This window comes from Eurosta solidaginis, chromosome 2 (genome assembly GCF_040869045.1).
Source record: "Eurosta solidaginis isolate ZX-2024a chromosome 2, ASM4086904v1, whole genome shotgun sequence".
In the NCBI taxonomy this organism is placed as follows: Eukaryota; Metazoa; Arthropoda; class Insecta; order Diptera; family Tephritidae; genus Eurosta; species Eurosta solidaginis.
In genome coordinates, this window is record NC_090320.1 from 39,132,625 (window position 1) to 39,149,186 (window position 16,562).

The following is a 16,562-nucleotide window of genomic DNA, read 5'->3' on the forward strand; positions in this document are numbered from 1 at the left end:
ACCTTTCTATCTGAACGATCGGTTGTATGGGATATAACTATATATAGCTCCGATCAAAGTGATTTTTTCAGGATATGTTCTATGATATATTAGAATGTAAATCACCGAGTTTCACGTTTATTCTTTCTAAATTGCGGCAGGAATGTCCAAAATCGTCTTATCTGAACGATCGGTCCTACCGGATCCGACAAATGCCTAATACAATACAAAAATACATCCTTGTGCCAAATTTGATTGAGATATCTCAAAATTTGAGGGACTAGTTTGCGTTCAAACAGACAGACGGACGGACAGACGGCCATGGCTATATCAACTCAGTTCGTCGCCCTGATCAATTCGGTATACTTAATGGTGAGACTATCTTCTATATTTCTCAACGTTACAAACATCGGACCAAAGTTAATATACCATTTCATGTTCATGAAAGGTATAAAAAAATAGTATAAGTGTATATGTGAAATTGAAGGATTATTTGATTTCGAGCATCATATGGATGTGAAAAGTGCACTTTGCACCAAGCGCCACTGAGCTTTGAATTGAATTTGCAATGAAGGCACTGACAGGCGTAGACAAAAAAAAAACAAGTATAAGTAAAATGTATGAATATGTATTTTGTGGGTGGAAGGTAAGCTTGGTAAACCCAGCCGAAATCTTTGCTGATATGAAGTGAAGTGAAGCTAATAACTGTACCACCAGAATCATATTAAGCTCGAAGCTAGATTCGAATTTTTTAAAAGTTTCTTTAATAATTACGGAAAAATTTACACAACGTGACATCAGGACGGACAAGGCGACAGCTGTTTCGATTATACCTTGTAAATCTCTTCAAAGCCTTTTCTCCCAGGAGTGTGATTTAAACCCGCACTCCTACGATGGTTGAAGTGGTACAAACGCATTCGACTACGTCATGCCTTAGTTGTTGCAAACTCTGTCCCTATTGCCTTCCTTGCATAATTTCTTCTTTTTGCACAGTACATACTTTGTATGTAACCATGTGTTAAAGCTATGCTTGTTGGTAAAGCGGTTTCAAAGAAAAAATTTCATTTGCGCCTAAATGAATGCAACCTCTATTATTCTGTACAGTACATGTGTGACATCTGTAAGAATTCTCCGGCTCAGAAATGATGGTGCCTCAAGGTCTAATTTCGCCAGATATGGGGACCCCTTATAAGGAGTACGACGGCAATTATAAGAGACGCTGCGCCTATAATCTCTTCGGAGGCTGTCGCGCCTTAAATTTTTTTTATGGCTACCCCTTTATATTAACGAGAAGCAAAAGAAAGTATTTAAATGTGGAAAAATGGAAAAGGGAAACTGGAAAATAATTAAACACTCAAACAAATTGCAGAGGAGACACTCATCTCGACAGCCGACAGTGTTAGTAGAGTAAATACAAATTTTTTCTGTACCTAGACAGTCTGCCAATAAAAACTGATAAACAATGAGTTTACTCAGATCCGAAAAATGTTTTTGTTGTGTTAGCAGTGGAATATCGTTAGTGTCTTGCCGTGGTGTGGTGGTCGCGTGCTGACTGAACACACTTAAGATCCTGGGTCAGAGGCCAGAAAACGGAACATCAAAATCTTAGGAAAAAGTTTTCTTCAAGTGGAAAAAATGTCTAAGGCGCCTTCTCCCTCGGCAGAGGTTTTTGCAAACATTCCCAAGTATATTTCTGCCATGAACAGCCATTAATGCTATTCCTTAGTCAGCACAACAACCAGTAAGAGGGCTTCCGAACTCAGTCGAATTGTATGAATTACCCAAAACTACCTTGCTAGTCATTAGCTGCTTCACCTCTGGCGACCTGGCATTATCACCGACAAAATCCAGGGCAACTCTTTTTACGACGTTGAGGGAACAGATGACGCAAATATTGGACGTTCATGGCGCCACGCTATCGACTTTCAGTCACCCAAAAATCTTAGGGGTAAAGTTAGATAATAATCTGACCTTCAAGGCGCATGCCAACGAAATTGTATCTAAAGTACAAAGCGACAATCCTCAAGTCGCTTGCCGACAGCACCTGGGGAAAAGATAAAGAAACCTAAGCACGTACAAAGCTATTGGCCGACCGCGCATGAGCTACGCGTCACCAGTTTGGTCGCCTGGTTTTAATTACGGGGATATGGTATTTCTGCTTCTCTAGTTGTGGTTGAGACTAATCTTCTTCAGGATCTAGAGGGTAGGTGCTGTCAAGTAGAGGGCCATACCTGAAAATCTTTGTCAGTAGGAAATTTGACCGCGTCATGTTGATATGCTGCGGAAGTAAAACAGAGAGGTGATTTTGCACAAGTCGCACAATAGCCCTAATTATCTTTTTGTCAAATACAGGGTAAGGAAGCCTTCGGTTGGCTTTTATTGCTCTCGCTTTGTACGCTGGAAGTGCAATATGCCGTAGATGGAATTATATTCGTCCCTCTAACTGTTTAGGAATTTCGATATTTAGCCAGATGAAGTCCTGTTATCAATGTTGATGCTCCTTTGCCGGATGCAGAACCCGTACGTTCCGGTAACAAGTCCGACCATCTCGGTAACGATTTGTTATGACTACATGCGACCTTCTAGGCCATAACGCCCTCCCACCCCCTAGATCCATGACAAGTTTGGGGTCGCCAGAGCCTCGGCTGTTAATGAAACAGGATTCGCCACGGATAGGTGAGTTTGACAATTGGGTTTGGAGAAGTTACGCTGGCAACGTGAAAGGGTTGCGCTACACAACCCCTTGAATTTATTTGGTATTTTAGTCGCTTCTTACGACAGGCATACCGACAACTTCGTCTTTTCTTCTGGACAGGGGGGAACCACCCCTTGTCGTGTATCAACGACTTGCAAGCTGTTTACTCCAAAAGATCGGCGGGCCTTATCACAGTTTAAAATTTCATGGTGATTTCAGATATGAATTACTATCTCAGAAAGCCCCAGTAGTGTAAGATAAGTAGCTGATGAAGAAGTGAAACTGTCAAGTCATATTAAGCACAGCTATCTACCCTTTGGGAGGACTGGTAACATAAACGGAAACCAGTATCATAGAATCCTTCTCAGCTCTCCCTCGGGCAACAGACACTTAACCATACTTAGAAGATTCTCTTAAGCAAAAGGTCGCTGCCTGCTTTTCTCCCACAATGTATCTGTATATTACAAGGCTGACTGCTTGGTTAGTGTCAAGCACTTCTAAATCATCAAGTCCTTTCCATGGTGTGTCTGCAAAACGCCCGTAAAAGTTTTCTTTAAGTCTATTTGTAGTTGAACTTTTAGTTGAGAACTACATACATGCACCTGATTTTCGACTGGGATGTTGCTCTTAGAGAGTATGAATACTCATTTCATTTCCCGCATATAGAACTCTCTCTTTGCGTTATGTGGATATATGTCTATGTCTAAGTCCTGATATCAGCATTTTAAATTCGACATTTTAATAGCTGAGCAAAGTTAGGCAGTCAAAGTGATAGATATCCTTAGGTTTGTTAGCAAATGCCATTGCGTGTGTATTTGACTGTGGTAAGCTAAAGCTGTCTATAAGGGGAAAGCGATTTCAAATGTGGCGAGTGAAAATTGATTACATTCAAATACTCACTCACACTTACATATGCATTCATACAAATACTTTTTAAAGCTAGGACATACTCAGGTATTGAATTGTTACCCTATGAATATTTCAAGTGTGTAAGTGAAATCTAAAACGTATTTTTAGATGGAATTCTTTTTCAAATAAGTATGTAAGTTTGTGAAATGCAAACGCAAAGTGCTACCAAATTAGGATCTGAATTCACGTGGAAAATTGTTTTTACATTAAGCTTTAACGCTTTTGAATACGGCATGTTTGAAGGAAACGTGGTGTGAATGATATATTTATGGTGGAAAATAGCGCAAATTGCATTTTGCTTGCGTAGGCGTGTCAATCAGCGATGTAAAAATGGGATGAGAAGAGGTGCAGTACAGGCAGTTTAAGTGGGGGCAGTATGCGTTGAAGTCTCTGTTTTGAGAACTAAAATGGACAAAAAACTAGATTTGTGCTTAGCTTTAGTTTCCGTATTTCGACTGACGACCATCGCGCCATCGGAGCTAGTGGTTCCCACAAGATGGGTTGTCTTAAATACAAAGCTGATGGAGATTAGCTAAATGGAGCTAGATGCAAGCACCGAGGGCTAGATCTCTCTATTGAATGCACTATTATCTCTGTGTCAAAAACGAAAGAAAATTGAGCAGCCTTACTACCGGAGGGTATGTGGATAGAAAGGAGCGTTTACTGACTAAACATACAGGCGCATATCAATCCGTAATACGGTCTGATTTAGTCAACAGGAAGGTAAGACAATTACACGCGCATCAAGCAAGTTTGCGTACGGTTGCTGATGAGTAAAGGGGGGGAGGGAATGGCCTGAAGGTTTAATGTGGCCACATAAATCGTTCCCGAGATGGTCGGGCTAGCACCTTAATGGTGCTATGGTACAGGAGCGTACCGGATTTGTATCCGGCAAAGGACCATCACATCGATAACACTCCCCAAAGCCTTCGGGGAGCAACCTTATCGCTACAACAGCAACAACAACAGTAAAGCCAAGTCCAGGGAGAAGTGATATGTGAAATCGCAACTGGGAGGGTTATGATTCAATACAGTTGCATAGTGACAGCGATGAAATCATATTGGGAGCGGACTTATCAATCTACCAAGGCATCAAGAGCGACTTGCAAAGAAGGATTAGCCAATATAAGAACAAGGATTTGCACTTCACTTCAACTATCATAAGGAATTCAGCCGTAAACAAGTGCTGGTGGGGGAGAGTCGACAAATACCGCCAAGAGTGGAGGCAGTAGACTGGGCAAAGATAGCTGGAACATTTGAAAAAAAAAAAAAATAAAAAACGAATAACTATACCTGTAGAAGAATCACGGGCATAGTTAATAGAAAACGGGCGTATCCCGAAAATGGAAAGAGCTTCTTCAAAGTAATGCAAGGATGGTTTCAAGCCAGAACGCACTAATATTGTGAAAAATCAAATTAACAGTTATAATGCAAGGCCAATCCATCAAGCTCTTCGAAGTATTACATGTTCCAAAAATTAAAGTGTGAGACAAAGCAAAATCTTGAATAGCAAAACGAAATCCAAAGAAAGAGGTTCGAAGTTGTTGTACAACCCTCGCCGTCAGCAAAGGTTTTTTTTCATCAAAAAGTCAGCTTAACTGGGGAGGCCCGTACAAAGCTATAAAATACGTCAGCAACGTCGTCTAGTGCAAACGATACATTGGCAGACCACGAAAAAGAAAGAAGGTAGTTCTTAGGACTTAGCTGGAGTGCAACTAGGCGAATACTAGCACGTTGGACATATCAATATGCCGCTAGTAAGCAAATGCTGCATAACAACAACAATAATGTAAGTAAACGAAATAACAACTATGTGGAGCACGCAGAAACGATGTATGTACATTATACCGGGTATAAAGACAACAATAACGAGTGCATTTCCGTTAAGATGATGCTAGAAAAACTACACACACCTATATGAATACGAGACACGAAAGGACGGAAAGCGTCGTTTCGGGAAGGCTGTTAAAAAGTCTAGAACAGTGGTGCAACCGAGAGCTTCGTATACCTTCGGAAAACTATTCGGCTTTCACCTATATGTCGTATAAGCACACTGACAGAGATTCAGTCAAGCAAGCGGTCAATCAGTTTAAGCTTGTACCTCAAGCAGTAAACATTCTATGCCCAAACACTCTCCATGTAAACACATACTACTACAAAACAAGCTGCGTTTGTATTCGAAGCTCTGCCGGCGTTTGCACTACTGGTCTAGACTCTAGGAGAAAATTATGATGAATGAATTGAGTGGTATGTAAGCAGATCAAACTTAGGAATAATAGATCACCCTAAGAGTGCCTATGAGAATACATTAAATTGTTAAATTCTGCCTCCATAGTGGTGCTGAATTAAGGGCATTTTGAGTTTATTTTGTTTTTTATTGTTGAGTGATGCAAACCGATAACAGAGGCGATGGAATAATTGAGATTTTATATAATTCGTTACAATAGGAATGCTTTCTTGTTCATCATACTAGATACTGTCAGAATAGATGGACAAAATTATATTGAAAATATTGCAGCTTTTAAAATTCCTCTTACAATGGCTGTGCAAAGCTGGCCCTGCAGTCCTAGCCTGCCTAACATGTACTAACTAGTACTTATTTAGACCTGTCAAACAACATTTTTTTTATATCTCACTGTGATTAATGACCACAGAGCTAATGAGCAATGCGATTTTACACCCCAGATTATAACCGGCTCTTCACAAAATTGTCTGAAACTGTCCGAAGTGGAATACTGTTCTATATTAAATCTAGAAAACATTAACTCAACCTCTGGCTGTGAGTAAATTTACTGAGAATGATTAATTTTTTGCGTTGATCAAATTGAAAAAATATTCGATAAAAACGACACATCCTGCGGAAATGATATAAATATTTGAAAAACTTGTCGCTTACCTTTCCTCCAATCCATTGTTCCATATTTAACCACGTTAAGTTATCCAATTGCGTATCGTAATAACCTAATTTCTCGTATCTTCCATTAACCATCTGCTCGATTTGTGTTAACGCGATACGATCACCCTGTGAGCTGAAAGCAACAACACCCTGTCGAATGAAAATGAGAAAGAGGAGAGTTAATAAACAGATATGCTCAGTTGAAAGAATTTCTATTCTATTGAATGAATGAGAGATAAACTGGAGTATTTGTAGAGCTCGAGGAAAGGGGAAGAGCTAAAAATCATAAAACGGGTGTTGCTTAAAACCTGCCATAACAACCCAAAAATCTCTCATTAGAGCAGAACTCCTTTTATGCACTTTACTTTATATACCTGTAGAGGGCACCCCCATATAAATTTTACAAAATATTGTAAACTAGAATGTGTTTATAGAATATGGATAACAAATGAAAGCTGTTGATGAATGATTTAGTAGAGGGTACTTTTTATACCCCTGGGTGACTGAGTCTCGATATATAGGGCAAAACGTGGGCCCGGGAACTCCTAGATAGTGTTTTTACATTATGGGTATAAAATTGAAGCTGTTGATGAGTGCTTTAGTACAGAGTAATTTTTATACCGCTAGGTGACTAGGGTCTGGATATATAGGCCAAAACGTGGACCCGGATACCCATAAAATGTGTGTGTAATATGGATACCAAATGAGATCTGTTGCTGACAGCTTTAAAGTAATTTTCATTGTGATATTCGATTTAGTCGCATCAACTTGGCAAAACTGATAAAAACGCATGCGAAGCCGAAATAAAGACACGAACTAATAATACCCACATACCTATTGACATACGTCCTATTCGACTTGCCTGAAATTTGGTATATAAATTTGCCTATACTTGTATTTAAGATCCATTTTTCCGGGAAGTAGACCAGAGACGGACTGGGACTGGGATTAGGAATAGGACTAGGACTGAAACGCGGAGTGGGACTGGTACTCGGAATTGGACTGGAACAAAATACATACCACCCTCTGGGACTGGCAACAAGGGATGGTGAAGAATGAGAAGAACTTAAGAGAAGAGAAAAGAGAGAAGGAGAAGGAGACTGAGAAAGAGATAGAGTGAGACGAAGATAGAGATAGATGAAGCGAAAAAGACGAAGGGAGGAGTGAATAAAAGGATTACGAAAAAGTGAAGAGCGGCGAGGGCAAAGTTAGACGGAAAAAGCTTATTAAAATGTATGCAGATAGACCAAATTTAGGGCAGAACAACGTCTGACGGGTTTGCTAGTATGTGTGTAGCACAAGATTTATAGAATGAATTAAAATAATACGTTCTACAAAGTGTTCTGAATAGTCCAAGTTTTCATGAAAGACACTGTAGAACCATCATCAAATGCACTTAAAATTATGCAATAACTGGACTAAGTGACGGAAGTAATCCACTTAGTTACTAACTTGATTGCCGCTAGTCGTTTAAGCGATTTTGGCCGTCCAGCAAGGCGCGCCTGTCACTTTTTCGCTGCGTTGAGTGGCGCCAATTGGTCACACCAAGGGAAGTAAGCAAGACATCATTAATATATGACAGTTATGTAGAAGACGTAGTAGTGGGGCAACCTCTAACATACTTTTAGGCATACCTGTTAATTTTACAAAAGCAGACTTTGTGAAAACACGAAACTCAGAGTTTGCTTGAAATATCTCCAAATTATGAACTACAATATATTTCAGTGTACGTATTCTCGCTACTGCTTATTATATAAATGGTTCAAGCACTTAGATGTATTAAAAAAATTATTAATTATACGCAAACTATGAAAAACTGTCACATTTTTTACTAAGAATTTTAGCACGTGTTTGCATTCGTATATAAATATGCCAGTATTTGAATGCAGTGCTACATCTGACTGCAAAAGTATATCCCTGCAGTGGCATTAAAAAGCTACTACCATTGTGACACTCCAACTTCGTAGAGTAGAAATAGCAAAAAATAGGTCATTAAATTTGTATGAGCAATGTGCAAAACATTAAATGATAAAGTAGTATTTTTTGTTAGTTTTCACTCTGCGCAAACCTATTACTGTAACCATTTACATAACTAATACCATCACTTACGCCATTACGCTTTCGTGACATGCTGATGGGAAATACGCAGCGCACAAACAATGGAATTGTAAAAAAAAAGGTAAAAATACACACAATAAAAAACTTTAACCCGCACATTAATACCTGTGAGATATTTTCGCAATCACAAAAAAAAAAGTAATTTTACTACGAAAGTGTAAAAAGTTGTAAAATTAAATGAAATGCGCGCTGTTTTTTTTTAATAGAATGCATCAATTCTCGTAATGTCTAGATAAACATGCCTTTAGTTGCATTGTTTTTAGAATATGGTTTTAATTTGAAAATTTATTGCATGCTTTTAGGCGAATTTCAGAAATATTTTGATTTACGTATATACATTTATTGCTGTGTTACAGCATTTTTTTAATTGCACAGCGTATCTCACTATCGATTTGCAAGTTTTTAATATTGTAGAATTTTGCAAATGCTAGAAAAATGATTTTTGGAAATTGCTTACTCGATCTTAACTGATTGAAGCTAAAACTTAATCACTAATAATCGCCTTGAAAAAAAATTAAGTACTCCTAAATGCATGCAATGCTTATATCTAAATATACAGAAGGTGCGGAAACAACTACGGATTTTCGCATTTTGACAGCTATCCTGCACATAAGTAACTCAAAGGAGCATACATTTCGGCGCGTCCTTAACTCTTTTGTTTTTTTTTTTTGAAGGTTTAACTTAACATATGTTAGCCACAGCTTTAATTGCATTAAGGTCTTGAAACGCAAACAAGTATTGGAGAGACTTCGCTTAGGCCGAACCATACATCTTTACGAGATTCCCGGTCATAAAGCCACAGACGGTAAAGAACAAAATGATCAGTTGGAAAAGAGGGGTGCAACACTTGATGAATCGACAGTAGACAACCCAACCCGCTAGGGAGAAAATAAAAAGGGATAGGAGTTTCAAATGACCCATGAAGCAGGAATAAATTGTTTAGAAGTACAGAACTGCAAAATTTCTACTTCTTTAAACTAACAAAATTGCTTATATCTCTAAAGACGATGTCGCGCCTTACATTTATTTACTTATTTTTTATTTAATGATGTTTGTCTTGCTAGGATTGCTATTTAATCCTACTTTGGCGCACCAATTCTTTGTTAATCCTATAGCTCGCTGTGATTGAGGATTACAACATGGTAATGTGATCATGGTATTAGGAGCAATGTCTCACAATATTCTCACTTAAAAAAACAGTACCTGGGCGACCGAGCTTTGCTCGGCAATCTTCGAGTATGCCGCATAACATACTTTGTTCTACATGTCATCATTAATCAAATTCAACTTTTTTTATATGTACATATATCATATACTTTTACTTATCAATATTTGATTTCCTTAAATATAGATTTCAAAAACATATCAAACACTAACCACAAAATGAACTGGAATGAAAAATTTGAAATGGGTAATTCCAGCCTATAGTATAAAGGATTGTTATGACAATTAGTGAAATCGCGAGCTAAGTTATTTAGGTCGAGTATCTTCATGTGCCCAATTATTAATTTCAAACATTTTTTTTGTTATACACTATGAAAGTCTCACAATTTTATTACATTCCAAAAACTTGTAAATTTCACGAATGACAACTATCAGTTAGTTTAATTAAATTTCAACTTACTTCCCTAAGCGCCATCTGTTGGGAAGTAGTTAAATGGTTAGATGTCGTTTTCAAATTGAACATATGCCTCTAGTGTTCAACGGTAGCAAATTACCATGTTGAGATATCTTTTTGCCATGGTGAGAAATCTTTCTAATAGTAGTCTGTGAGAAATTGCAATTAATCATTACATATTTGCAAAAAATTTGCATTTAAATATATTTTGCTAGAATTTGCCACGGTGCCTTGATATTGCATTTCAATTTTATTAGCGTTTTTAACTTTAATGCTCTCCTTTAAAGCTTTAATAGAATATGAGTAAGTAGAGTACTATTTCGTCTAACTAACCCAACCATAAATAGCAACCCTACTCAAAAATGTCCCTATTGTAATGCGGAGTGAAATACCTTTCATTTGATACCCATGTCGGCATATCTCATGCAATTTTTTTAATTTCGAATAGGTGGCAACCCTAAATGGAAACCCTACATGAAATATCCCTATTGTAATGCGGGGTGAAATACCTTTCGTTTGATACCCATATCGGCATATCTCATGCAATTATTTTAGTGTCGAATAGGTGGCAACCCTAAATGGCAACCGTACTCAAAATTCGCTTAATACCCATATCGGCATATCTCATTCAATTTTTTTTAATTTAGAATAGGTGGCAACCCTACTCAAAAATGCCCCTATTGTAATGCGGAGTGAAATACCTTTCGTTTGATACCCATACTCATGTAATTTTTTTTTAATTTCGAATAGGTGGCAACCCTACTCAAAAATGTCCCTATTGTAATGCGGATTGAAATACCTTTCGTTTCATACATATATCGGCATATCACATGCACTTTTTTTAATTTTGAAAAGGTGGCAACTTTATGAAACATTATGAGTGGCAAAACCTGGTAGAAAGGCTTAGAAGGTGATACATTATCTCTGTGCCAAATTTCATTTAAATCGGTTAAGCCGTTCCCGAGATCGTTTGGCTATACAAACAAACAAATAACAAGAATTACTCGTTTTAAGTTATAAGATAACATAAATTTTTCGTACATAAAAATCGTTGAGATTGATCAACTGGTCAATGAATTTCTTGTTGATTTGAAAAACCCCATAGTGTGCAGCTGCTCTTCTAATCGATTTCTGAACTAATGTTTTCCATGAAATCCAATTTTGATTTACATTTTATGCACATAAAATAATGACCATAATTCTGTCAAACTTAAAGCGAATTTAAAAATCAATTTTTGAATCAACTTCTCATGCACCTAAAGCTAATGCAAACAGTGAACAATATCAAAATATTTATTAGTTAAAATTTTACATATTCTTTGAGCGGTTAAAATTTTGTTTCACACCAAAAAGTTATAGTTTTAGTGCGCCATGCAAGAGCCATTTTTACAGCAATTTTTACTTTTGCAAAGCAACCCTTCCTTAGTTTACTCTCTAGAGTGTGACGTTAGTAGTGCAAACTTCACTTCATTTTTTTAAATTAACCACAATATTTTAATCATGCTTATAACAAAATTCATCTAAGAGTGCAACGCTAGAGGCTCACAGCTAGTTTTTCGCCTAAATAAACTTTCACACTGCAGTTAAAAGGGAGCGGCAGGGTAGGGCTGCCGCAAAACGCCGTTCATACGAGGGTATCATGCAGACACAACTGAAATAAATAGCTTCGCTGTAATACCGTAGCAAAATTCAACAAATTTTTTTTGCGCGCTTCAAATAAAAAAAAAAACTCTAGAAAAAAATTATGGGGAAAAAATGTTACAGTTTAACATATGAGCAGGAAGTTATATGAAAAAAAAAAAAAATACGTGCTATATATTTCTGTCCAGAATGGCTAGCAAACAGCAGCCAGTAGTCAGTGGCAGTCAGCAATGCGTAAATACACAAGTGAGAACGGTCTTTTCTCATTCGTAAATTGTACATTTGAGCGCCAGTGCTGGTATGACAACAAAAGCCGCTGCAGGACAAAGCAAGAGCTACAACAGCAACAATAATTACACTAAGAAGAGGTATCAGCATTTCTACGACTTGAAACTGCATACAATTTGTGCTTGCGAAACTCCTGTGGGAGCTGATAGTTGGTTTGGCACATGTCGAGCTATTTTTTTTTTAAATCCATCTTCCTCTTCCTATGCAAAGTTTTTTCTGCTATTACATTAAAATACCAAAGAGACGCAGTCGTGATGTCACAACTGCATACATATAGGGTAGGGTAGCATTTTTTGTATCAAAACTATGCAGAAGCTATGTATACTGTAGCTTTAAAAAGTGCAAGTTACTGACTGGTTAGTAGCCAGTTAGCACTCGTTTACCGCTATTGCTCTTGCCAGCGGTAAAATTCTGTTACTAGCCTGGCGGTTTGAGTACTACTGCAGCTGGAAATATGAATGCTTGAAAGGTATTGCATACATTTAGAAAGGTATTGCATACATTTAGGCATTTTTGTGACAATATTCTTGTGTGGCTTAAAATCGCAATAGCATGAGGATTTAAAAAGAGAAAAAGAAAATGGTGTCCGTTTCATGTCGGTTTAACGACAGTAACTTGACTGCTCACAAAATTCTGTAAATGAGGTAAGGCTCGAACTCTTAACAGAGGTTAAATACATCGGCGTTATTTTAGACAGTACATTGAATTCGAAAAAGGCATTTCGAGAATAGATTCAGATAGGCTGAAACTGCCCTCTACGCTTGTTGAGCGGAGCGCACCTTGCATTGCTTATACACTGTCGTCGTTAGACTCATCTTATTCTATATCAATACTATTTGGTGGCCGGCACTCGCAAGAGACAGCACAGTCAGCCAACAGGTTGACTAGAATGCAGCGGTCGGTCGCAATGCTTAAATCAAGAAAACTATCCTCCATACCCATAAAGGTTGTAGAGTTTATGCTCAACTTCCTCCTAATAGGCCTGTTTGGTAAGCTCTAGACGAGCTGTAATGTTGCAAGACTGAATGCAGTCCTGCTCTCGAACAACATCAGATTTGGCCATACCATTATTCTTGAAACTTGTTACGGAAGATGTGGCCTGGGGTTTAGCAAAGCGAGCCAACGAAATTTATAAGAGTGAATGCAACCGTGCACGGTTGACAAATCAGGCAACCTCGCTTAACGTCAAACTAGGGTAAGTGGCCAACGCAGCCAATTTCGCGTTTTCCTGCATCCGGCCTTTTCATCACAGGGGATCAAGCATAAAGTTGGGAAAAAGGAAACCTTATCGGAAAACATCCAGGTAAGAAAATCCGAAGATTGTGGCTTGCCCTGCTAGACACATGTTTAAACTATACAATTTTACATTAGAGATAGTAATTTCGTCTAGCAACATCAAAGTTGAAAGCAACTTGAGCAACTTCAAAGAGCACGCGCCAATCTCCATGCGAACATCGAATAAGTGCTCAGTAATAAGCGTTCACTCCAAAAGCAACCAGAACACGGCAATAACGAGCAAATCTCTTCAAGCGCAGCGTCCACGAGAGCACTCCAACGTTAGCGGCTAGAGGCCGTTAAAAGACCGGCCAGTACGTGTGCATATTGTGGTGGTATAACAGCGCGGCACTCCAGAACCATTGGCACAGCCCGGGAGGCAGGCCACAGAGGTTTGAGCGCCACAAATGCTCTCAATTGTACGAAGTTTACGGTTAGGTAATTGAAGCCTACTCCTACAAAAGTAAAGACGCGAGCAACGAGTCCGTGCGGCAGAGGAGCAGCGAAACACACTCAGGTTACTGGCGGCATTGCCTGCAAAATAGTGAGACAGGTTTGCAACAGAAACGGAGTGAGCAGAAACTTCCACATCCTATTGTTGTGAAATATAAGTACGTATGCATAAAATTGAATAATATAACAATAATTGTGCTTGGGGGTGTGCACAAAGACGTTACTGGCATGGAAAGGGAACACACGGCAATTCGGTTGGCATGAAGTGCCTGTACGCTTGAGCGACCACGTTGCCATCAGAGAGCGACAGAGAGAAGCGCTGAACATCACCATTAAGCGTTTATGTAGGCATAGTTGTTAAGCGTAGGACTGTAGTAGTGATATTCATGCTTTCAGGTATAATCGTTTGTCAGCGTGAGGCAACGGCAGCATGGTGAATCATATGTAGTAGAGATAATTGGTTAGTACCATTGATGCTGTGCACGAATTCAGGTTTTTATCCGGGGCGCCTTGGGTAGGGAGCTGATATAGTGGTCAGTTTAGTTGAGGATGGTGAAAATTGAGTAGCCACAAATAATTGTCACCATTCCGTCGCGTGCCAAGAGCGTAACTCAAAGTTAATGAAATTTGTTTGTTATAAGCGTGTTCGGTGCACATACACACCGGTACACTTAAAGAGTTGAGTTGCTCATTGCCAAAACGACCCTCATGTTATGTATCGTGATGTAGCTCAAAGCTTGCAAGACAGAGCCATCGCATGGCGGGTAGTTATACATGGTTATTGGATTCAAATTGGTTTAAGATTGGCCGCGGCAATGCGATTCTGTCCTGAAATGCTCTGAGTTAAATCAGGAATGCAATTTTATACCATCATAATATTATTGTCAATTGTAGACATTTGCTCATGTTCATTGATGCGATATATGGGGATATGTGTTTAAAAATGCAGTTATGAGAAATGGTTTAGGAAGTAAACATTTGCAGCGACATGCATATGAGCATGTGAATATTTTTATGTATAAAATAATGCGGAGTTTTTTTGTTATATCAAACGTAGATGTGTATGGATTCGTAGTATATAGATTTGTATTGAGCTAAATGCTTTCGATAACCTCGGTAAGATTAACGTCGTCGTTACTATCATAGGAATACGACCTGCCATTGAATCTATGGTAATTGAATGATGGTTGAATGATCATGTTATAGTTACATACTTTACCTAGATATATATTCATATTGATATTTTTGCGGGCACACTCGCGCGTAAACATTAGGGTGGGACGCTCGCCGTTCGAGTTGAACTGAAATTTAGAATATAGGTTAGCTAGTAGTGGATTGCATGACCTAATCTAAACGAGTGTAATAAATACAAACAAGTGCGCGGGCACTCATGAAGATTCATCATTAATATTATAATAGGATTTGAGATGAAATGTCATATTAAATGAATTGCTAAAGATAACAACAGTGTGATGAATGGGGGTAACGGGGTGATCGTACAGGGATGGACAGACGGACACAGGCACAAAGGTAAGTGTTGGGTCAACCGATTTGGGCCATGGTTGACATTGGTAGGGTGGGCAAGGAAGCAGAAGGGCCGGCCTTGAGTCTATGGAGGCGAACTGCGACGACGGCGGTGGCATGCTGTGGAGGAGGACATACGAGAGGGGAAGCGAGAACAACAGCGCACGGGTACGAATTTTTTTTCTCATTGTTTCTGCGGTTTGGGGCAACATCGTGGATGATTTGCGAACCCCACCCCATCCGGCGAGCTGAGCCTATGCAAGCGTACCCAGCGGATCATCAGACCTTATTCTTCCATCATAAGGGAACCTGGACCGCACTGCCAGTCATGGTAACAAACTATCCCGGGAAACCATAATGAATTAGATTATACTACTCCGACCCTTCCATTAGACAGCAAATTCCAGGGATTCAAGGGGTTGTGTAGCGCAATATATAGCTTCTCCAACCCAATTGTCAACCTCACCTTCGAGCGGCGAATCCCGTTTCACTAACAGACGAGGCTCTGGCGACCCCAAGCTCCTCATGGAACTTGGGGGTGGGGAGGGAGGGATGGCCTGAAGGTTTAATGTGGCCATATAAATCGTTCCCGAGATGGTCGGGCCAGCACCTTAATGGTGCTGTGTTACCGGAGCGTATCGGATCTCTATCCGACAAAGGACCATCATATCGATAACACTCCCCAAAGCCTTCGGGGAGTAACTAATCGCCACAACAACAACAACAACAACAGCAAATTCCCTTATCAATCTCAATTCACTACTCAGGTCCATTCATCGGGATATTAATGGGACATTGTATGATGGGAGCTTAGGGCGATCGCATGGAAGTTCAAAAATATGACTTCTACCGAAGTTGTAGGAATGAGGAGTAGATATGGGTATCCAAGATAACCGAACTTAACCTAACCTTAACTTTCACAGTTGGAATCAGAAGAAATATGGACCTAGCGATATCCTCAGCAGGCTTCCTGGTGTGAGTCCGGCATTAGATTAAAACGATCTCCCGCTGAGCTTTCACATGGGATGTAAGGTGAGGTTGCCATCAAAAAAATATTGCAGAGACACGTTGTGTGCAGAAATAAGACAATAAAACACATTGTAACTAAAGTTTTGGGCAGCAATATACTGCTGGAGCTTGCGGATGATGCACTATAAAGGACTTCA

At 39.2% G+C, this 16,562-nt stretch overlaps 1 protein-coding gene across 7 annotated transcripts in view; it reads right to left on the reverse strand.

The window, feature by feature from the left end:
• GABA-B-R1 (gamma-aminobutyric acid type B receptor subunit 1) overlaps positions 1-16,562 on the reverse strand; it is a 724,819-nt gene that overhangs the window by 108,045 nt on the left and 600,212 nt on the right. For all 7 annotated transcript variants that reach the window (XM_067765072.1, XM_067765071.1, XM_067765070.1 and 4 more), the window contains one exon: positions 6,480-6,629. In XM_067765072.1, the coding sequence (XP_067621173.1) occupies positions 6,480-6,629 (150 nt within the window). The remainder of the gene's footprint in view (positions 1-6,479; positions 6,630-16,562) is intronic.